Source organism: Hemicordylus capensis, chromosome 6 (genome assembly GCF_027244095.1).
Source record: "Hemicordylus capensis ecotype Gifberg chromosome 6, rHemCap1.1.pri, whole genome shotgun sequence".
NCBI lineage: Eukaryota > Metazoa > Chordata > Lepidosauria > Squamata > Cordylidae > Hemicordylus > Hemicordylus capensis.
The window spans coordinates 53311392-53326614 of NC_069662.1; the positions used below are offsets into that span (position 1 = coordinate 53311392).

General features: G+C 43.0%; 1 protein-coding gene across 7 annotated transcripts in view; it reads right to left on the reverse strand.

Annotated features, from left to right (window-relative positions):
• GPATCH8 (G-patch domain containing 8) overlaps positions 1-15223 on the reverse strand; it is a 118849-nt gene that overhangs the window by 61467 nt on the left and 42159 nt on the right. For 5 of the 7 annotated variants that reach the window (XM_053260851.1, XM_053260850.1, XM_053260852.1 and 2 more), the window contains one exon: positions 11663-11735. In XM_053260851.1, coding sequence (XP_053116826.1) covers positions 11663-11735 — 73 coding nt within the window. Of the gene's footprint in view, positions 1-11662; positions 11736-11944; positions 12224-15223 lie in introns of those variants that run through there. The other 2 variants (XM_053260853.1, XM_053260855.1) reach the window with 1 other exon arrangement.

Sequence of the window (15223 nt, forward strand, 5' to 3'; positions counted from 1 at the left end):
AGTTACAAATGTGCTTGCCAGTCACACTCCATTCTGCACAGCTGACCTTTTATTTTGTTATTGTTCTTACTACACCTGACCTGGTCTGCTGAGGAACTGGCAGACCAGGTCCATCAGGGTGGCCCTTTTCCTGTATTCCACATTCCTGAAGCACAAACAGCCAACCTTACATAGCAGCAATAACCAAAAGAGGTTTATTTCCTCTGGAGTTCCCTTATTTTATTTGGGACTTGGCAACCTGCTCTCACCACAGGGCTTCCATCTTGAAGTGTGCAGTTATGAAGCTTGACATGCATTTTGAACAATATCTAGCCAATACACGCTCTCGCTCTCTCTCTCTCTCTCTCTCTCACCTCCTATACCCAACAAAAACAAAAACAAACCCACCAGCAATGCATTGCATTACATAGCAATGCCTTGTTCTTGGCTGTGCTAAAGCTACTCAGAATTTTTCCAACTTGACAAATGAACAGAAGGAGAACTCCATCTACTCAATATAAGATTGCCTTTGTGACAAAATGGGACAATTCATTAGAATGCTGGAGGGTTAGGGTAGTAGATGGCAGGGCTGGGTGAGTCAATCTGGCCTCTCTGCAGCAGGAATGGGGCCATAGCTCAGCAGCAGAACATTTGCTTTGAATGCAGAAGGTCCCAGGTTTAATCCCTGGCATCCCCAGTTAGGGCTGGGAAAGATTCCTGTCAAACCCTGGAGGACCACTGTCAGAGCAGACAAAACTGAGCTAGAGGGACCAATGATCTGTCTCAGTATAAAGGCAGCTTCCTAAACAGCACTAAAAGTATAATTCAGTAGGGATGTGTGAATCGATTAGGGTACAAATTGATTTGTAGCCAAATCTAGCTGATTCAGGTGATTTGGAGACAGAACAAATCACCCCTGTGGTCCATTGGCTAGATTTGGGTTCAAATCTAATTGCGCCAGATTCAATTCAAATCTATTTGAGATCCGGATATTTTCTCAGATTCCTTTTTTTTTAAAAAAAAGCTAAGCTCTAGCCCTTGTTGAAGTGAAGTTATGGAGCAAAATGTGCAATCACTATTTTTCAAGTGTTTGGATTCTTTGGTGTATAATAATTTTTCCTCAATGAATCCCTATGTGGATTATTTACACACCTTCATTTCTTCTATTCATTTTTACTGTCTTTGGACAGTGCCAACTGTCAACTGCCATGTACACCCCTTCCCACCCGCAAGGCAGTGGGGTACTACTCAGTTTATGTTCTAGGAATTTTTTCAAGTGTTTAGACTCTTTGGTGTCTAATAACCTTTCCTCATATTTTTTTAAAAAAACATTTTATATCTCGCTCTTCCTCCAAAGAGCCCAGAGAGCCCAGTGTACTACATTCTTAGGTTTCTCCTCACAACAACCCTGTAAAGTAGGTTAGGCTGAGAGAGAAGTGACTGGCCCAGAGTCACCCAGCTAGTATCATGGCTGAATGGGGATTTGAACTCGGGTCTCCCCGGTCCTAGTCCAGCACTCTAGCCACTACACTACACGAGGATTCATTACATACTAAAAAGTCTAAACACCTCAAAAATTCCTAAAATAGAAACTGAGTACCTTGTGGCTTGCAGGCGTAGTTGGTACATGGGATGCCACTAATTCCCCACCCCCACCCGCAAAGCAGTGGGGTCAAAATGAACAGAAGAAATGAAAGTGTGTAATGAATCCTCACAGGAATTCATTATGAGTAAAGATTATTATACACCAAAGAATCCAAACATTTGAAAAATAATGACCTCACATTTTGCTCCGTAATTCCACTTCTACAAGGGCCTAGCTTTCCTTTCTTTCTTTTTTAAATTAAAGCTGGGGATCCATGTTAGGGTTAGAATAGGGCGACTTCAATTCCTCATTATTTCCTATGGCGGAAATATACAAAATCAGTAAAGACTTTTTAAACAAATCATTAAAAATCAACCAAGTGCCTCACTGTCTTGAAATTTGGGTGGTAGGTGGCACCCATGGGGACCTACACACCACCCAAATTTGGTTCCCCTAGGACAGGCCTGCTCAACTTAGGCCCCCCAGCTGTTTTTGGACTACAACTCCCATAATTCTCAGCCACAGCAGCCAATAGCCAGGAATTATGGGAATTGTAGGCCAACATCAGCAGGAGGGCCGAAGTTGAGCAGGCCTGCCCTAGGACCTTCATAAGTGATCTGAATCGATCCAAATCCAAAATCAAATCAGGGGTGATTTGATTCAGGCACAAAGCAAATACAAGCACAAACCTGGGAAAGGAAAGGTTTGTACATAATTTTTTTTTTAAAGGTGGGAGGGAATTCTGTAGTGGTCCCACACCAACCAACCCCACTCCAAACTCTGAACCAGCAGGAAGGGAGGATGGAACTACTGCCCCCTCCCCTTGCAAGGCTATATTTCCTAGCCAGACAACACACAGTATTTTGAAAGCATTTGCTCTTCAGCAATGTGGCAACTGTACTGCTTAGCCCATTCTCAACTCCCAGTCCCAAGCACATGCAACTCTATCAGGCGTGCTATCTTTACAATCTTTGCAATTAAAAGTGCTCTAAATAATGAATGCTCTCTGCTCGGAGGGTGGAAATGGGGAACACTGAACCGGGTTTCTATTCATTATGTACAAAATCAGGCATCTCTATTACCTAGAAAGAGGTTTCACTACATCAAGGACAACATGAGACTAAGCAAATGAAATAGTTCTATGGCACTTTCCAGAAAAGATTGAGTCACTGTTCTTGTATGGAACATTAAGAAGAAAAGCACTCTGCACTGCATTTATGCACACTAGTGAATGGAAGAAAAATGCACCTTACCTACGCACAGCCCCCACCAAGCTTATCCATTACTACTGAGCACAGAGGAACTTTCTGGGGAAAGTTCAGGGAGTGATGCTTGCTTGGTGTTGCCTACCCCAATCTAATCAGGGCTATGCTTCCGCCATCATATTGCACAACAGCAGACCTTGGTATTCAGGACAGAATACAATATCCTGAGAATCTCAGCTTTGACTCACAAAAGTAATTGCCTTGGATGGGATGAAGAACATGCTTCTTAAAATATTCCCTCCAGAGGCATACTGACAATGGTCCTTTGCCTAACCCCTGCTAACTGGGCAAAGAGGCACCTTGTAAACATGGCGATTCTCTTTAGTTAGCAGGGGGAGAGTAACTGGCCCTATCCCCCACTCCCAGCACAGTACCTCCAGTGACTGTTTCTGGTGTCTACCTTATTTTCTTTTTAGTTTGTGAGCCTTTTGGGGACAGGTATCCATCGTATTTATTTGTTGTTTCACTATGTAAACCACTCTGGAAACTTGTTGAAAAGCGATATATAAATATTTGTTGTTGCCTTAAAGGGACATGCATGCAATAGCCATATTTTACAATGCATATTAAATATATATAGACTGCTCCACTGTTCTTTGAGCAGCTATTGATGAGGGTATATGCAAAGCCAAAGAGCTGTAATGTGAAATTGCAGGATTTCTCACACAAAACATTTTTCAATGAACATAATTTTAGGACACTTTGATTAAAATCTGGTACGTCCACAAAAGTCCAGACAAGAATAGCTTCAAAAGTTGCATCTGGCCTGTGGCTGCCAGCTGGCCATTGATGCTCCAGGCTGAAATGTAACAAGACCAGTTTCTTTAGCCTTTCCTCTGAATTTTCCAATCCCTCAACATGTTTCTTGAATACTGATGCTCAAAATGACATGATTCTATCAGGAGGAGACTACTGCATTTCAAGGTAAAACTGTCTGGAGTGTAATTTAAAAAAAAAACACAGAGAAGGATATGATACACCACATTGATGGAGACAGTAGGTAGATAACAGCTTGCTTTTGCTTAATCCTCAAGTGACAACATGCACACAGTGCAGAAGTACTTAATTGCTGAAGCTAATGTGGGAGTTGGATACTGGTATTTAAAAAGGAAACGTAGGTGTACCCTAAGCTTAATTTTTGGGCAGCTTTCAGTCTCTGCTATCAGAAAATCTGGAAAAGGTTGCCTCAAATTGCAATTTAAACTGTAGCTTGGAAGTATAGAGGGGACAAACCAGGTACACTGCTGAAGTCTCTAGGTATCAGCATTACACTACTTGATTAATAAACCACTTTCCCATCAGTTGCTCAAAGTAGTGTACATGAATCAATTTAAAATACAGTTAAAGTATCATTAAAATACATGACATAAAAAACAAAGTAGCAGAGCACAGGGACATATCAGCAGCAATCAATGTAATTATGGAATGCTTAATAAATTTGCATAATAGCTCTGTATATAGGACTGGCTATTTCAAAATACCTTGGGTATCAGCATCAAGTATCCAGCTATTCTGGCAACTAAACATGAAGGTAGAAACAGGAGAGTCCAAGAAAGCCAGTGTGTGGGTTTCAATGTGTGCACACAATGCTACTTAACTGAGCATCTGGTAAGTGTCACTCACTTGACAGTGAGAGCCAACATACATGGCCACTTCCCCCATGGTAGTCACTGGATATTCCTGCACATCAGTACTCTTTGTTTGGCTAGGATAATTGATGTAAAGTCTTTGCCCTGCACAGGATTAAGCTTTTTTTTCCCCCTTGCAAAATTATTTTGGATTTAGAGCAAAAGGCTTAATCATGCATATTATAGCAGCAGCATGGGAGTAGCTAGACACAATTGGCTAGCTCTGGGAGGAAGCCAATATGCAGAGGGCCTTCATGGAACTACTGCAATGCCAACACAGCTGAAGGAGGTAGCCATAATATGTGATTTTTAAATATGTGCCATGCAGTGTGTTTTTTTGAAAAGAAATTTGCCCAACATGACCAGATGAGCACACTTGAGCTGTCTGCATTCTAGAGTCCTTTCACGGCAAAAAACTAGAATACTGACCACAGTGAGCAGGTCTGGCTTGCTGGCCATTTAACTTGGCCTGGATGTGAGGGCAATCTGGCTGTGACATCTTTAACTTGGCCTGCCACGACAGAAGGGATTTTTAGCCAGGTTTCTGAACATTGGGCATCCCTCTTGCCAAGGTGGAACTCCTTCTGATAATGCCAGACAGAGGGCATATTAAGTCTGACATGCCAGTCAGACCAACACGAATGCATAGCCTACTGGTTAGCATCCAGAGTGCTGCTAGCAAATGGCAAACTTAACGCAACAGTCACCTCCTTCCTGAGAAACTCATCAAGCCTCCCAATAAGGCATTGCCAAAAGACCCTTGACAATGATGTGGGTGGCTGCAGGGAGAGGAAGGAGAGCCCAGAAACCAGATGGAGGCACCTATGGCAGAGCTCCACTTGGTTCTGAGCTCTCCCCTGAAGCTGCCCACACTGCAGTCCACGCTGTTGCTGAGGGATACCTTAATAGGCCACTTGGGAAGGAAATGGTTGCTGCGCTAAGTCTGTGTTCCGCGAGCATCACTCTGGATGCTAGCCATTACTATAAAAGCAACACTGCCAATGAACACACACAACAAAATATACTGACCAGATCAGCCAAATGCCTTCCAGAGAAAATGGGGTTCACAGTCCTTCTAGAAGACAGTGAAGGATGAACAACCTCAGACAAACACCATCTGCTTGTTCTAAAGCCTTGCTTATTCATTCCAAGGCTGAGAGATGCTGCACAGGCCATTTGAAAGTTAAATGGCCAGTGTAGTACCTCTCAGCTGAGACGCCGCATGCTGGCCATTTAACCTAGTCCTACAGAAGTGTCAGGAAATGTTAGATTTCCAATCTGACACAACCCATCATGTTGTGCCCTTCTGGTGGTGGGTTTTTTTGTTTTTGGGTTTTTTTGTCAAGTCAGATCAGATGCAACATTTTTAGGTTGCACAGGCTACTAACCACTAGTGTGAAAACACCACTATCAATGAGAAGACACACACAACAAAATGCATGAACCAGATTAGTCAAATGCCTTCCAAAATAAGTTGGGTTTACAGCCCTTCTGGAAGTGAAACACCATCACAGGCTTTCTGGGGAGACGGCTGTGCTAATTCTGCCTTACACTAGCATCACTCTGGATACTAGCTATTGCTGTTCAATTGCTGAATTAAATGACACACACACAAAATGATGACTACAGATGGAAAACAACCCGGTACATTTGGACTCTTGAAAACTAGAGTGGAGATGGCCATAAGAAAGGGTGATGACTCAATCAGCAAACATCCCTCTTGCCCTCCTCCTTCCCCCGCCCCCCATGCTTTCAGTTCGTCCACTTCAGGACATTTTGGACACTTCTCTACAACTGTGGGAGCAATGACACAGGGGCTCACACAATATCAAATCAAACTATAGTTAAGGAAGCTTAACTATGGTTTTGTGGAATGTCAATTGACAACCATGGTTTGCAAACTGCTGGCAAACCAAAACCAGAAACCATTATTTGAAGTAGGTTTGCAAGCCATGTTTTGTGCTAATGTTGGTTCAGTGTAATATCTGAATCGACAAACCACCATTCCAGCCATTCCTCCATCTCCAGAAGCTGCTATACAATGGAGTCAGGAATAAATTTATAAATATGAGTGCTGAAAGATTATTAAAATAAAAGCAAGCAAGCAGCTCTGTAATGTAGTTTGCTTGTTGTAGATTTGGAAGCTCAGACAATGGTTGGGGTTCTAGACTATGGGTAGCTCGGAAGTACCTCTATGCTTTTAAGTGTGAGACTCTGGTGTTACTGATATTATGCTGCCCCAGTTAATCCTCCTAGTCTGTTCTGGATCTGCACGGTCCTTGACAGTATCAGGTGCACTCACCCTATACCTGCAAAGCATACTTCCCCTGCTAACTTGGCAAAGAGGCACCTTTTAACGTGGTGATTCTCTTCATTTAGCAGGAAAGAGTAACTGACCCTATCCACCCCCAGCACAGTACTTCCAGTGACTGTTGCTGGTCTCTATCTTATGTTTCTTTTTAGATTGTGAGCCCTTTGGGGACAGGGATCCATCTTATTTATTTATTATTTCTCTGTGTAAACCGCCATGTTGGAAGGGTGGTATAGAAATTGAATGACTAAGAATAATGATAATAATAATAAATATCTCCATACAGAAATGCCTTTAGTTAACAGAGTTGGACTAGAGAAAGGAAGTTGACCTAAGTGTTGGCAAGAGGCATTCACTTATACTAGCAATCCTCTGCCTCCATAGTGGAATGCAACCATGAAGATCAAGCCAATCTGACTTTTTTGTATCATTATTAAACACTAAGGGGTGTGTGTGAGCACATAAATTACTGTTTAGACAAAACAGAGAATATCTGATGCTTCAGTCAATTTTTCTTTTCTAGCATCTGGACCCAAATGGCTACTGCTGTCCTTGACAACCAACTCTGTGGTACACAATGTGGTGATCAGCATAGAATGATACATAGAATGGTACACTGTGGTGATCAGCATAGAATGCAGTCTAGTGCCACGGTCACATCCGAACAATTCTGAATCCCTGCCATTCAAAATAAGCTGGAGTAGGATGCCTGCAGGCATCCTACTCCAGTTGGTCCCATGCTGATCTGGTGGGGTGAAGTTCTGCAGTCATGGAGTCCTGAGCTATTGAAATGCAGTTTAATTATTGCAAAGTGTTGCTGCCCATCCCTAGACTTTTGGGATAGGCTGGGTTGAAAACACTAACTGAATGAACAAAAGAGCAAAAAGAGTATTATCCCAATCTTCTCATACAAATGGCCATTCAAAAAGCACACAAGGACAAAAGCCGATTATTAAACGCCTTGGGAGAAATGCCAGAAAGTTCCACAGATGCACCAATGGAGTAAATGTTGTTTACCAGCACTATCACATTTCCCTCATCTCCCAAGTATCCAGAACACTTCTCTCAGATCTCCACCTGGCTATAGCACAAGTGAAATCACACTGCAGTGCTGCTCATTCTTCCCTGCATACATTTAATTTCTGACACTCTACAAAAGGCTGGGTGGGGCAACAAAGAGGACTTTGTTCAACTGATCCTCATTCAGGCAGACATTTTTAATGTGCCTGCTAGGCACAGCTCCAGTGCAGCAGCTCAGAATATTTTACATGACAAACCAGGCTGCAATTCACCACTTCCAAACAAGGCATTTTGGAAATCAAATGAGAGTGCAACAGGAAAAAATGCACAGCACTAAAATCTGAAAATTACACGTGCTTGAGGCTGCATAGAGAAACTTTAGATCAGCATTTCTAATAATGCAGGGTGTCCCTGCTGGGGCAGGGCTATGTGTAAAATTCTTCCCAGGCTAGGAGAGGATCATACAGCAAACAGAGCCAGAGGTATATCCCCCCCCCCCAACAACAGCAGAAGTTCAGTACTGCATTTACCTAAATCAAAGAGAAGGTCCCCACCCCGACGCCCACCCCCAGTTTTTTTAATATGAGAAATCAGGAGGTTGTCTTAAATTCAGAGTCCTGTTCCTTTCGAGTAAGAGCAGGTATGAATGTATTTAATTCTCGTAGACGTGCCTGTGGGGATGCGTCCCGGCAGCAACCCAGATGAAGCGCCGGATTGGCTGGGAGGCGGGAGCCATAGGGATTGGCTGGGTGGAGGCGGCTCGCAACGCGAGCTGAGATGCAGCTGCGGGGGGGGGGGTGGCAGCGGCTCCAGCCATACGTTAGCTCCCGCCGTGCTCGGTTGTTGTGAGGAGGCGGCGGCAGCTGCTGCCAGCCTAGCCCAGCCACGGTTGCGACCGTCGCGTCGCGGCCTGGGCTGGGAGTAGGCGGGAGGCAGTAGAACAGACTGGCCCTGGCAGGCTGCCAAGGGTGAGGGGAACGGACAGTAACGGTGGTGGCGGGGCCTTTTTTGGCCGCCCGCTGCTTGGAGTGGCCAGGGGCAGCCCAGCCGCTGTGAGGAGGTGGCGGCAGCCGGCTGCGGTTGTGACCGCTGCAGCCCGGGCTGGGAGGAGGCGGGAAGTGCTGCTGGCAGGGTTGAGTGGGCAACATGTGGTAACGGCAGCGGCGGGGCTCTTTTTGGCTGCCCGCCGCCTGGTGTGGCTCCGTGGGGGGGGGGATGGAAGCGGGGAGCACAAGAGAGTGCGGGGCTGGAGGGAGGGGGAGAGAGGAGAGACCTGGGCAGGAGGGGGAAACTGCCGGACCGAAAGCGCACAGATGCTCTGTGCGGGTCCGCTAGTAACCTCTATTTAACCTCTGCTTTTGAAGCGTGTCATATTAAATTCAGAGTCTTCTTTTATTCGGATAAATACAGTACTTCAGCCCCGCCCCCCGCCCCCGCAATCACTAATCATGGAAGCTGCAGAGGGGCCAAGTGGGGTTTCTTGCCACAGCAGCTTCTCCTCCTGCCTCTTTCCCTGGCTGGCTTTAAGAGGGAGTCCAAGGCGTGCTGTTCTGATAATCTTCCAGTGCCAATACTGTACTGGATTAATGCCCCAGGCCACAGATCCTTACAAATACAGCAATAGGCTGCACAGTGCACACATGCACACAGAAGTGATGGCAGCCAATGAGTTCAGAAAGGAGGGCAAACTCAAAAGGTTTGACACTCATAGACTTAAATAAAGTCAAATTCTGGTATTCCGAATGAAAACCATAGTGTCTTTTCATTGACTTGAATAAAGTCAAAAACTCTGGTTCTTTCTTGTTTTTTGCCCCCAGAGTGGTTTGTTTGCTGCTAATTCTTCATCAAGTAAGGGGCCGGGAATAATAAGAGTGATGCCTTGCTGGATGTTTTTGAATGATTCATATGGGCCTCAAGTGTTTAGAAGGAAACGGCCATTAAGAGCTCAAAAGGAAGCAGTGGCCCACAATACCAGGCTGGTGGATGTGGGCCACCTCCAGCCTCAGAGGCACGATGCCTCTCAATACCAGTCGCAAGGGAGCAACAGCAGGAGAGTGGGCATGCACATACCTCTTGCCTGTGGGCTCCCCAGAGGCATCTGGTAGGCCACTGTGTGAAAAAGGGTGCTGGACTAGATGGGCCTTCTGTCTGATCCAGTAGGGCTGTTCGCATGTTCTTATTAAGCCAGGAATCCCACAGATGTCAAAATCTGCCTCTCTTGAAAACAGAGCCACTCCTCACAGAACCCAGAATGTCAGTCCTCCAAGCATCAGTCCACTGGGACCCCACCGACCCCAAATAACACTGTGTCCATCTCATCTGCCATGTTACAGTGTCTTTTAAACTCTACTTAGGAAGCATAAAGTGTGCATATGCACATTCATCTGAAAAGGAAGCCTTCAGTCACACACATCATCAAAATGCACTTGCAAGTCCTTGTGTTTGTCCTCAATAGACTGTTTGCCAAAACAAGCCTTTTTGCATTTCTAGCAGCATTCTGAACCACCCCCACAACTTAGATTCATTAGGGTACCTCCTTACTGCTGCAAACATGCTTTGGTTTACAGAAAACCAGTGTAAGAGAGCACTCACTATTTCTTTTGGACTGCTCACATATTCCACTTGGAATACCGCTTTTCATCAAAGGGTCAAGTCACAGAGGAGTAACTGTCCCCTACAGTTTGTTTTATACAAGCGATTGCTGGCCACTCACCAGCAAGGCAATGAACAAACCTTTTAGGAGCTTGAGTAATACTCCATCATGCCGGTTACTACTACGGAACCCATGCTGGATGACAGTCAGAGCATTGAACTAAATGGCACAGTGAACATAACAGCTCTGTGGGATCAGAACAAAGGCCTATCTAGTCCAGCATCCTGTTTCCTTCAGTAGCCAACTAGATGCCCCCAGAAAGCTCACAGCAGGAGATAAAAGCATACCCCTTCTCCCACCATGCAACCCTACAGCTGGTATTCAGAACCTGGAGGCAGCATAAAGCAATGACTAGTAACCATCGACAGACTGGTCCTCCATGAACAGGGATCGGACAACAAACACTCTTAGGTTCCAAGATCTGCAGACTATTTTCAGAAAAACCTTGTCCCTTGATCTTCCTGCTGTTTGCAGCTCACTTGCTTTGGGTCAATCAGCTAAGAACTTGGTTACCCAAACACAATGTCACATTACTCAAATACAGTACAGTAAGATTCATACCAAATGTACATAAAATACATCCAGATGAAAGGGAAGAAAGAATCAAAATTCATACGGCACAACTGGAAAAGCAGATAATTCAAAAACTTTCCTTGATCCATAAGTTCTTCATATTAGTCTAATCAAGCTTTTTCACTTCTTAAGAGGCAATTATCAGTAACTAACCAAGTTACATCAGAAGACTGTTACACTCACTAGGTTATCTTAAAAGTTTTAAAGCATATTGTTCAGAGTGGTATCTCCAAGGCAAAGGGACCATTCTCAGACTAGTTTTCAGACTAGTTGAGATAGCTTGTGTCTTCTACCCATCTGTTTTTGCCTGTACTTTAATCTGCAAACCAGAACCCTAGTGGTACTGTGGTCAAGCATCTGGTGTCAACAACAGGGCAGCACAGTAGATCCCTACTGTACATCAGCTTCACCTCTACTCTCTATCTTGTGTTGAAAACTAGTGTCCAGAGTGTCTTAAATAAGACCTGGCACATTTCACACCACAGACCTCATGCTGGACCTGTGTCTATGAACAGAGACCGAGTGCAATATGATAAATGTAAAACTTAATGGGTACAATAGGAGGGCGGAGGGGAAGGGAAGGAATCTTATCTAGAAATGTAATGCAAAAGTAAAATCAGTATTTTTGTGGCTGAATTTCTTACTTACCCTGAAGAGACTTCCCCAAGCCCTGGCCCAGCTTCCAGCCATGCTTCTGTAGCAAGCGATGTCCAATATTATCCTGACAGACAGAACAGAGAAACAAACCAAAAATATTCCAATAATATATTCTACTCCTCCACAGACATTTAAGCATATGATGAACAAGAGAATTTTCTACATATATGCATGCAAAAGAAATAGAAAAACTACTTATAGGCAATATATGCCCAGTAAAAGGGAAAAGATATTTATATAATATTTAAAAAGAAAACAAAAAAACCAAAACACCTTCTGGCAAGATTTTTCCACAGGAACAGGGTTTCAGGGAGGATCATCACACTTTCTGATGGTGTGCTGGGCAACTTTTGTGCATAACAGGGAAAAAAGCAATGTGGGAGAAAATAAAATAAAAAATTGACATTTAAAAAGCACAAAATCAAGCTAGTAATACAATCATATCCATCACCTAGAGAGCACCATTTGATTTGTGCAAAGAAAAACTAATGTGTTTAGTCTATTTTATTTTTACTTGTTTATGTGTCAGACTTAGAGAAGACTGAGTTAAGTTGTTAAGTGTCAGACTTGCCCCCACCACTAGAAACCAAAACACAATCAGAGCAAAATCCAGGCTAAACTTGATTGGGTTTTTGTTTTTGGAAAAAAAGAAAAAATACAAATATATATATATTATATATATATAAACTAGCATGCAGCCAATTTTTAAATTGAAAAAATACAGTGAGGTTAGTAAAAATACAAAATGAATTTAAAATGTTAACCAATTAAAAGGAATAAAAATATAAAGTAAAATGAGCTCAAGCACAGACTGGGTGATGCATTTCACATATAACAGAAGTACTAAGATGTTAGAATGGAACAGGCCTAGCAACAGGTTAAAACAGCAAGGAACCATTAGTGCATGTAGGGAGAAAACACAACAAGCATAATGTCTCATCTTTCAAAAGGAAAATCAAAATGGATTGAAATTAATGTAAGTGGAGGGGAAGTGATGCAGCAATTCAGTGTCAGCTTTTGCATGAGTGTTAAAGAATAAAAGTTTCCCACTATGGTTAAATGCTGCATTTGTAAACAACTGTGGCTCAGACATGCCTAGAAGCCCTACTATTAACTGTGGAAACATTTGGGGATTGTTTTGGCAGCTCAGTTATGAAAAAATTGCACTCTGTACATGTTCAGAGCCATTCATCTCCAACTGGCCCACAAGCATGATGGGATGGGGGAAATCACATATTCTAGGTACACATATTAGGATTGAACTAAAAGTTCCCAAGTTCCCAATCCAAAGTTTCCCATTTATTGCTAATGCAGGGGATAGAGAAAGGCTTGCAGATGAGAGTTGGTGGGAGAGAATGTTTAACCCTTCCCTTGCCTACCAGATGTTCCCTGCAAATTCCCCAGTTTTTTCAACTTATTCCACCCATGCACCCAAACTGGTAGTCTCCTAAATTAGAAGCAAGCCCAGCTGAGGCAGAAGTGGCTTGAGTGGGATGGAAAGGATATTTGTAAGAGCAGGATTAGTCTCCACCTCCCCTCACCCACTTCTTCCTTCTCTGTAAGTGCCCCCCTTCCAAATTTCCATCATTTCAGGAAACATGGAGCTGGGAATATCCACATCCTGAAATAATGTTGTTCCACTCTCAAAGTCCAAGCTCCCAAAGTCAGATTTATGCACTGAATTTGGTCCTAGACACCTTTGGGGAAAGGGTGATAAAAGCTTTGGAGACTTGCCTTTTTAATTAGAAGACACCTGTCAGTATCCTGCTTCATACTTTCTGGAGCCAAGCCCCAGCCCAAATATGGCCTACACAGCTTTTACCCCAAGCGGGGAGAGAGAAAAGAAAAAGCACCAACTAGATGCAAATCGGTTTTTACATCTGTGTGAGGGACAGCTCTTTCTGTGCTTACCAAAAGCCTTTTGTGACGTCTGGAAATTTTAAATTGAATTTTTTATTTTACTACAGTAAAACTAAATGCATGCTTGTCATTTTTAATTACAGCCAAGTGCCAAAGTGGGAGGCCTGCATTGCAACAAACTGCACTACTACAGGCCATGTGTGTGTGTGTGTGTGTGTGTGTCTGTCTGTCTGTGTGTCTGTCTGTCTATTAGTTCTGTGAAGTACTAAGCTTGTGTTAAACATGTATCAGGTTGGAGGGGGATGCTGGAGATGCAAGCTGTGAATAGAAAAATGCTTGGTCAATGCTTGCTTCCTATAACCTAGTTTGGGTTGCAGTTCACATCTCAACTTCAAATTTCATTTATGCAGGCCATGGATTTTTGTTTAAATCCTGTCTCTTCTACAAAGGCTTCCTTTCCTGGGTCATTTCCTGAATCATTTGGGCAGGCAACCTTAACTTGAATAAGCTAGTACCATCTCTAAGGATGCTGAACCAAACTGCATCCACACATGTATCTTGCCACATAAGAAGCAATAACATGGCCTCATTTCATTTAGGTTGTCCTTTGCAGCCATGTAGAAATTGGCTTTCTGCAGAACACACAGATCTATCAGCAACTAAATACAAAATCAGTTTCCTAAATGCATTATTCAACTGTTATATGGATTAGTTTCTTTTTAAATAGTATATTTAATTAGAATAATGAAAGAAGTGGGGGGGAGAGAATGGGAGGACATGGCAAGTTTGGCTTTCCTAAAAGAATATTAATACAGGAAAAGATAATACTATAATAGCAATACTAAGGCTAAAAAATGGGAAACTGATATTAGTCGTGAAACATCTCAGCCAGAGGACTGGACATCTTATATCATCATCCCCACAATAGCTTTTATCAGTCACCACCTTTTAAAAAAATCCAATTATGCTTATTGTATATTAATTTTTTCTTACTGTCAGTTGCCTCAGACATCTGCTTTCAGGCAGAAAGACAGAATACAGATGTTTCAAATAAAGTTTCTTCTTCTCTCTCTCTCTCAAAATATGGCATCAGTGCTGTGATACTAATGATGAATAAGATATTTTTGTATCTTATTCATTTATGTTGGTTGTAGTCTGGAGATCCCTCCTGTTAAACATTTATGAAGAACTGTTTCAAGTAAGCATCAAGCTTTAAGAAAGAGTTTGGCTTTCCTAATGGCTGAAAGTGGGCTCTGGACTTACTATTAATTTGCAGCACCAACTGGCAACTTACCTGTTAACTGCCACCAACTATTTCTTCAGTGCCCCCAATCACTTCAGTGTATACACAGGACCTTTCTTTTTGGTTGCTTTATTGCCACTCTTTTAAAACTTGCAGAGCACAATGGCACATGCCTTCTCTGAAAGAGAAAGAACCCCTCCCCCCTTTGCTTCAAAGAATGAAGTGTCCAAGAGCTAAACTCCCAATTTGTCAGCTTTCCAACAGAGGGCAGGAGGTGGCAAACTCACAAATAAAAATGCTAGAAAATCCAGTTTTATGCAGGTGTCAATGTTTTCAACTGTGAGTTATTCGATTTGAGAGTAAACCACAGATACCCCTAAGATCAGGGTCACAACTCAATTGTAAAAGCATGTGCGTTACATGTGTGTGTTCCCAGGGTTCAGCAGCCA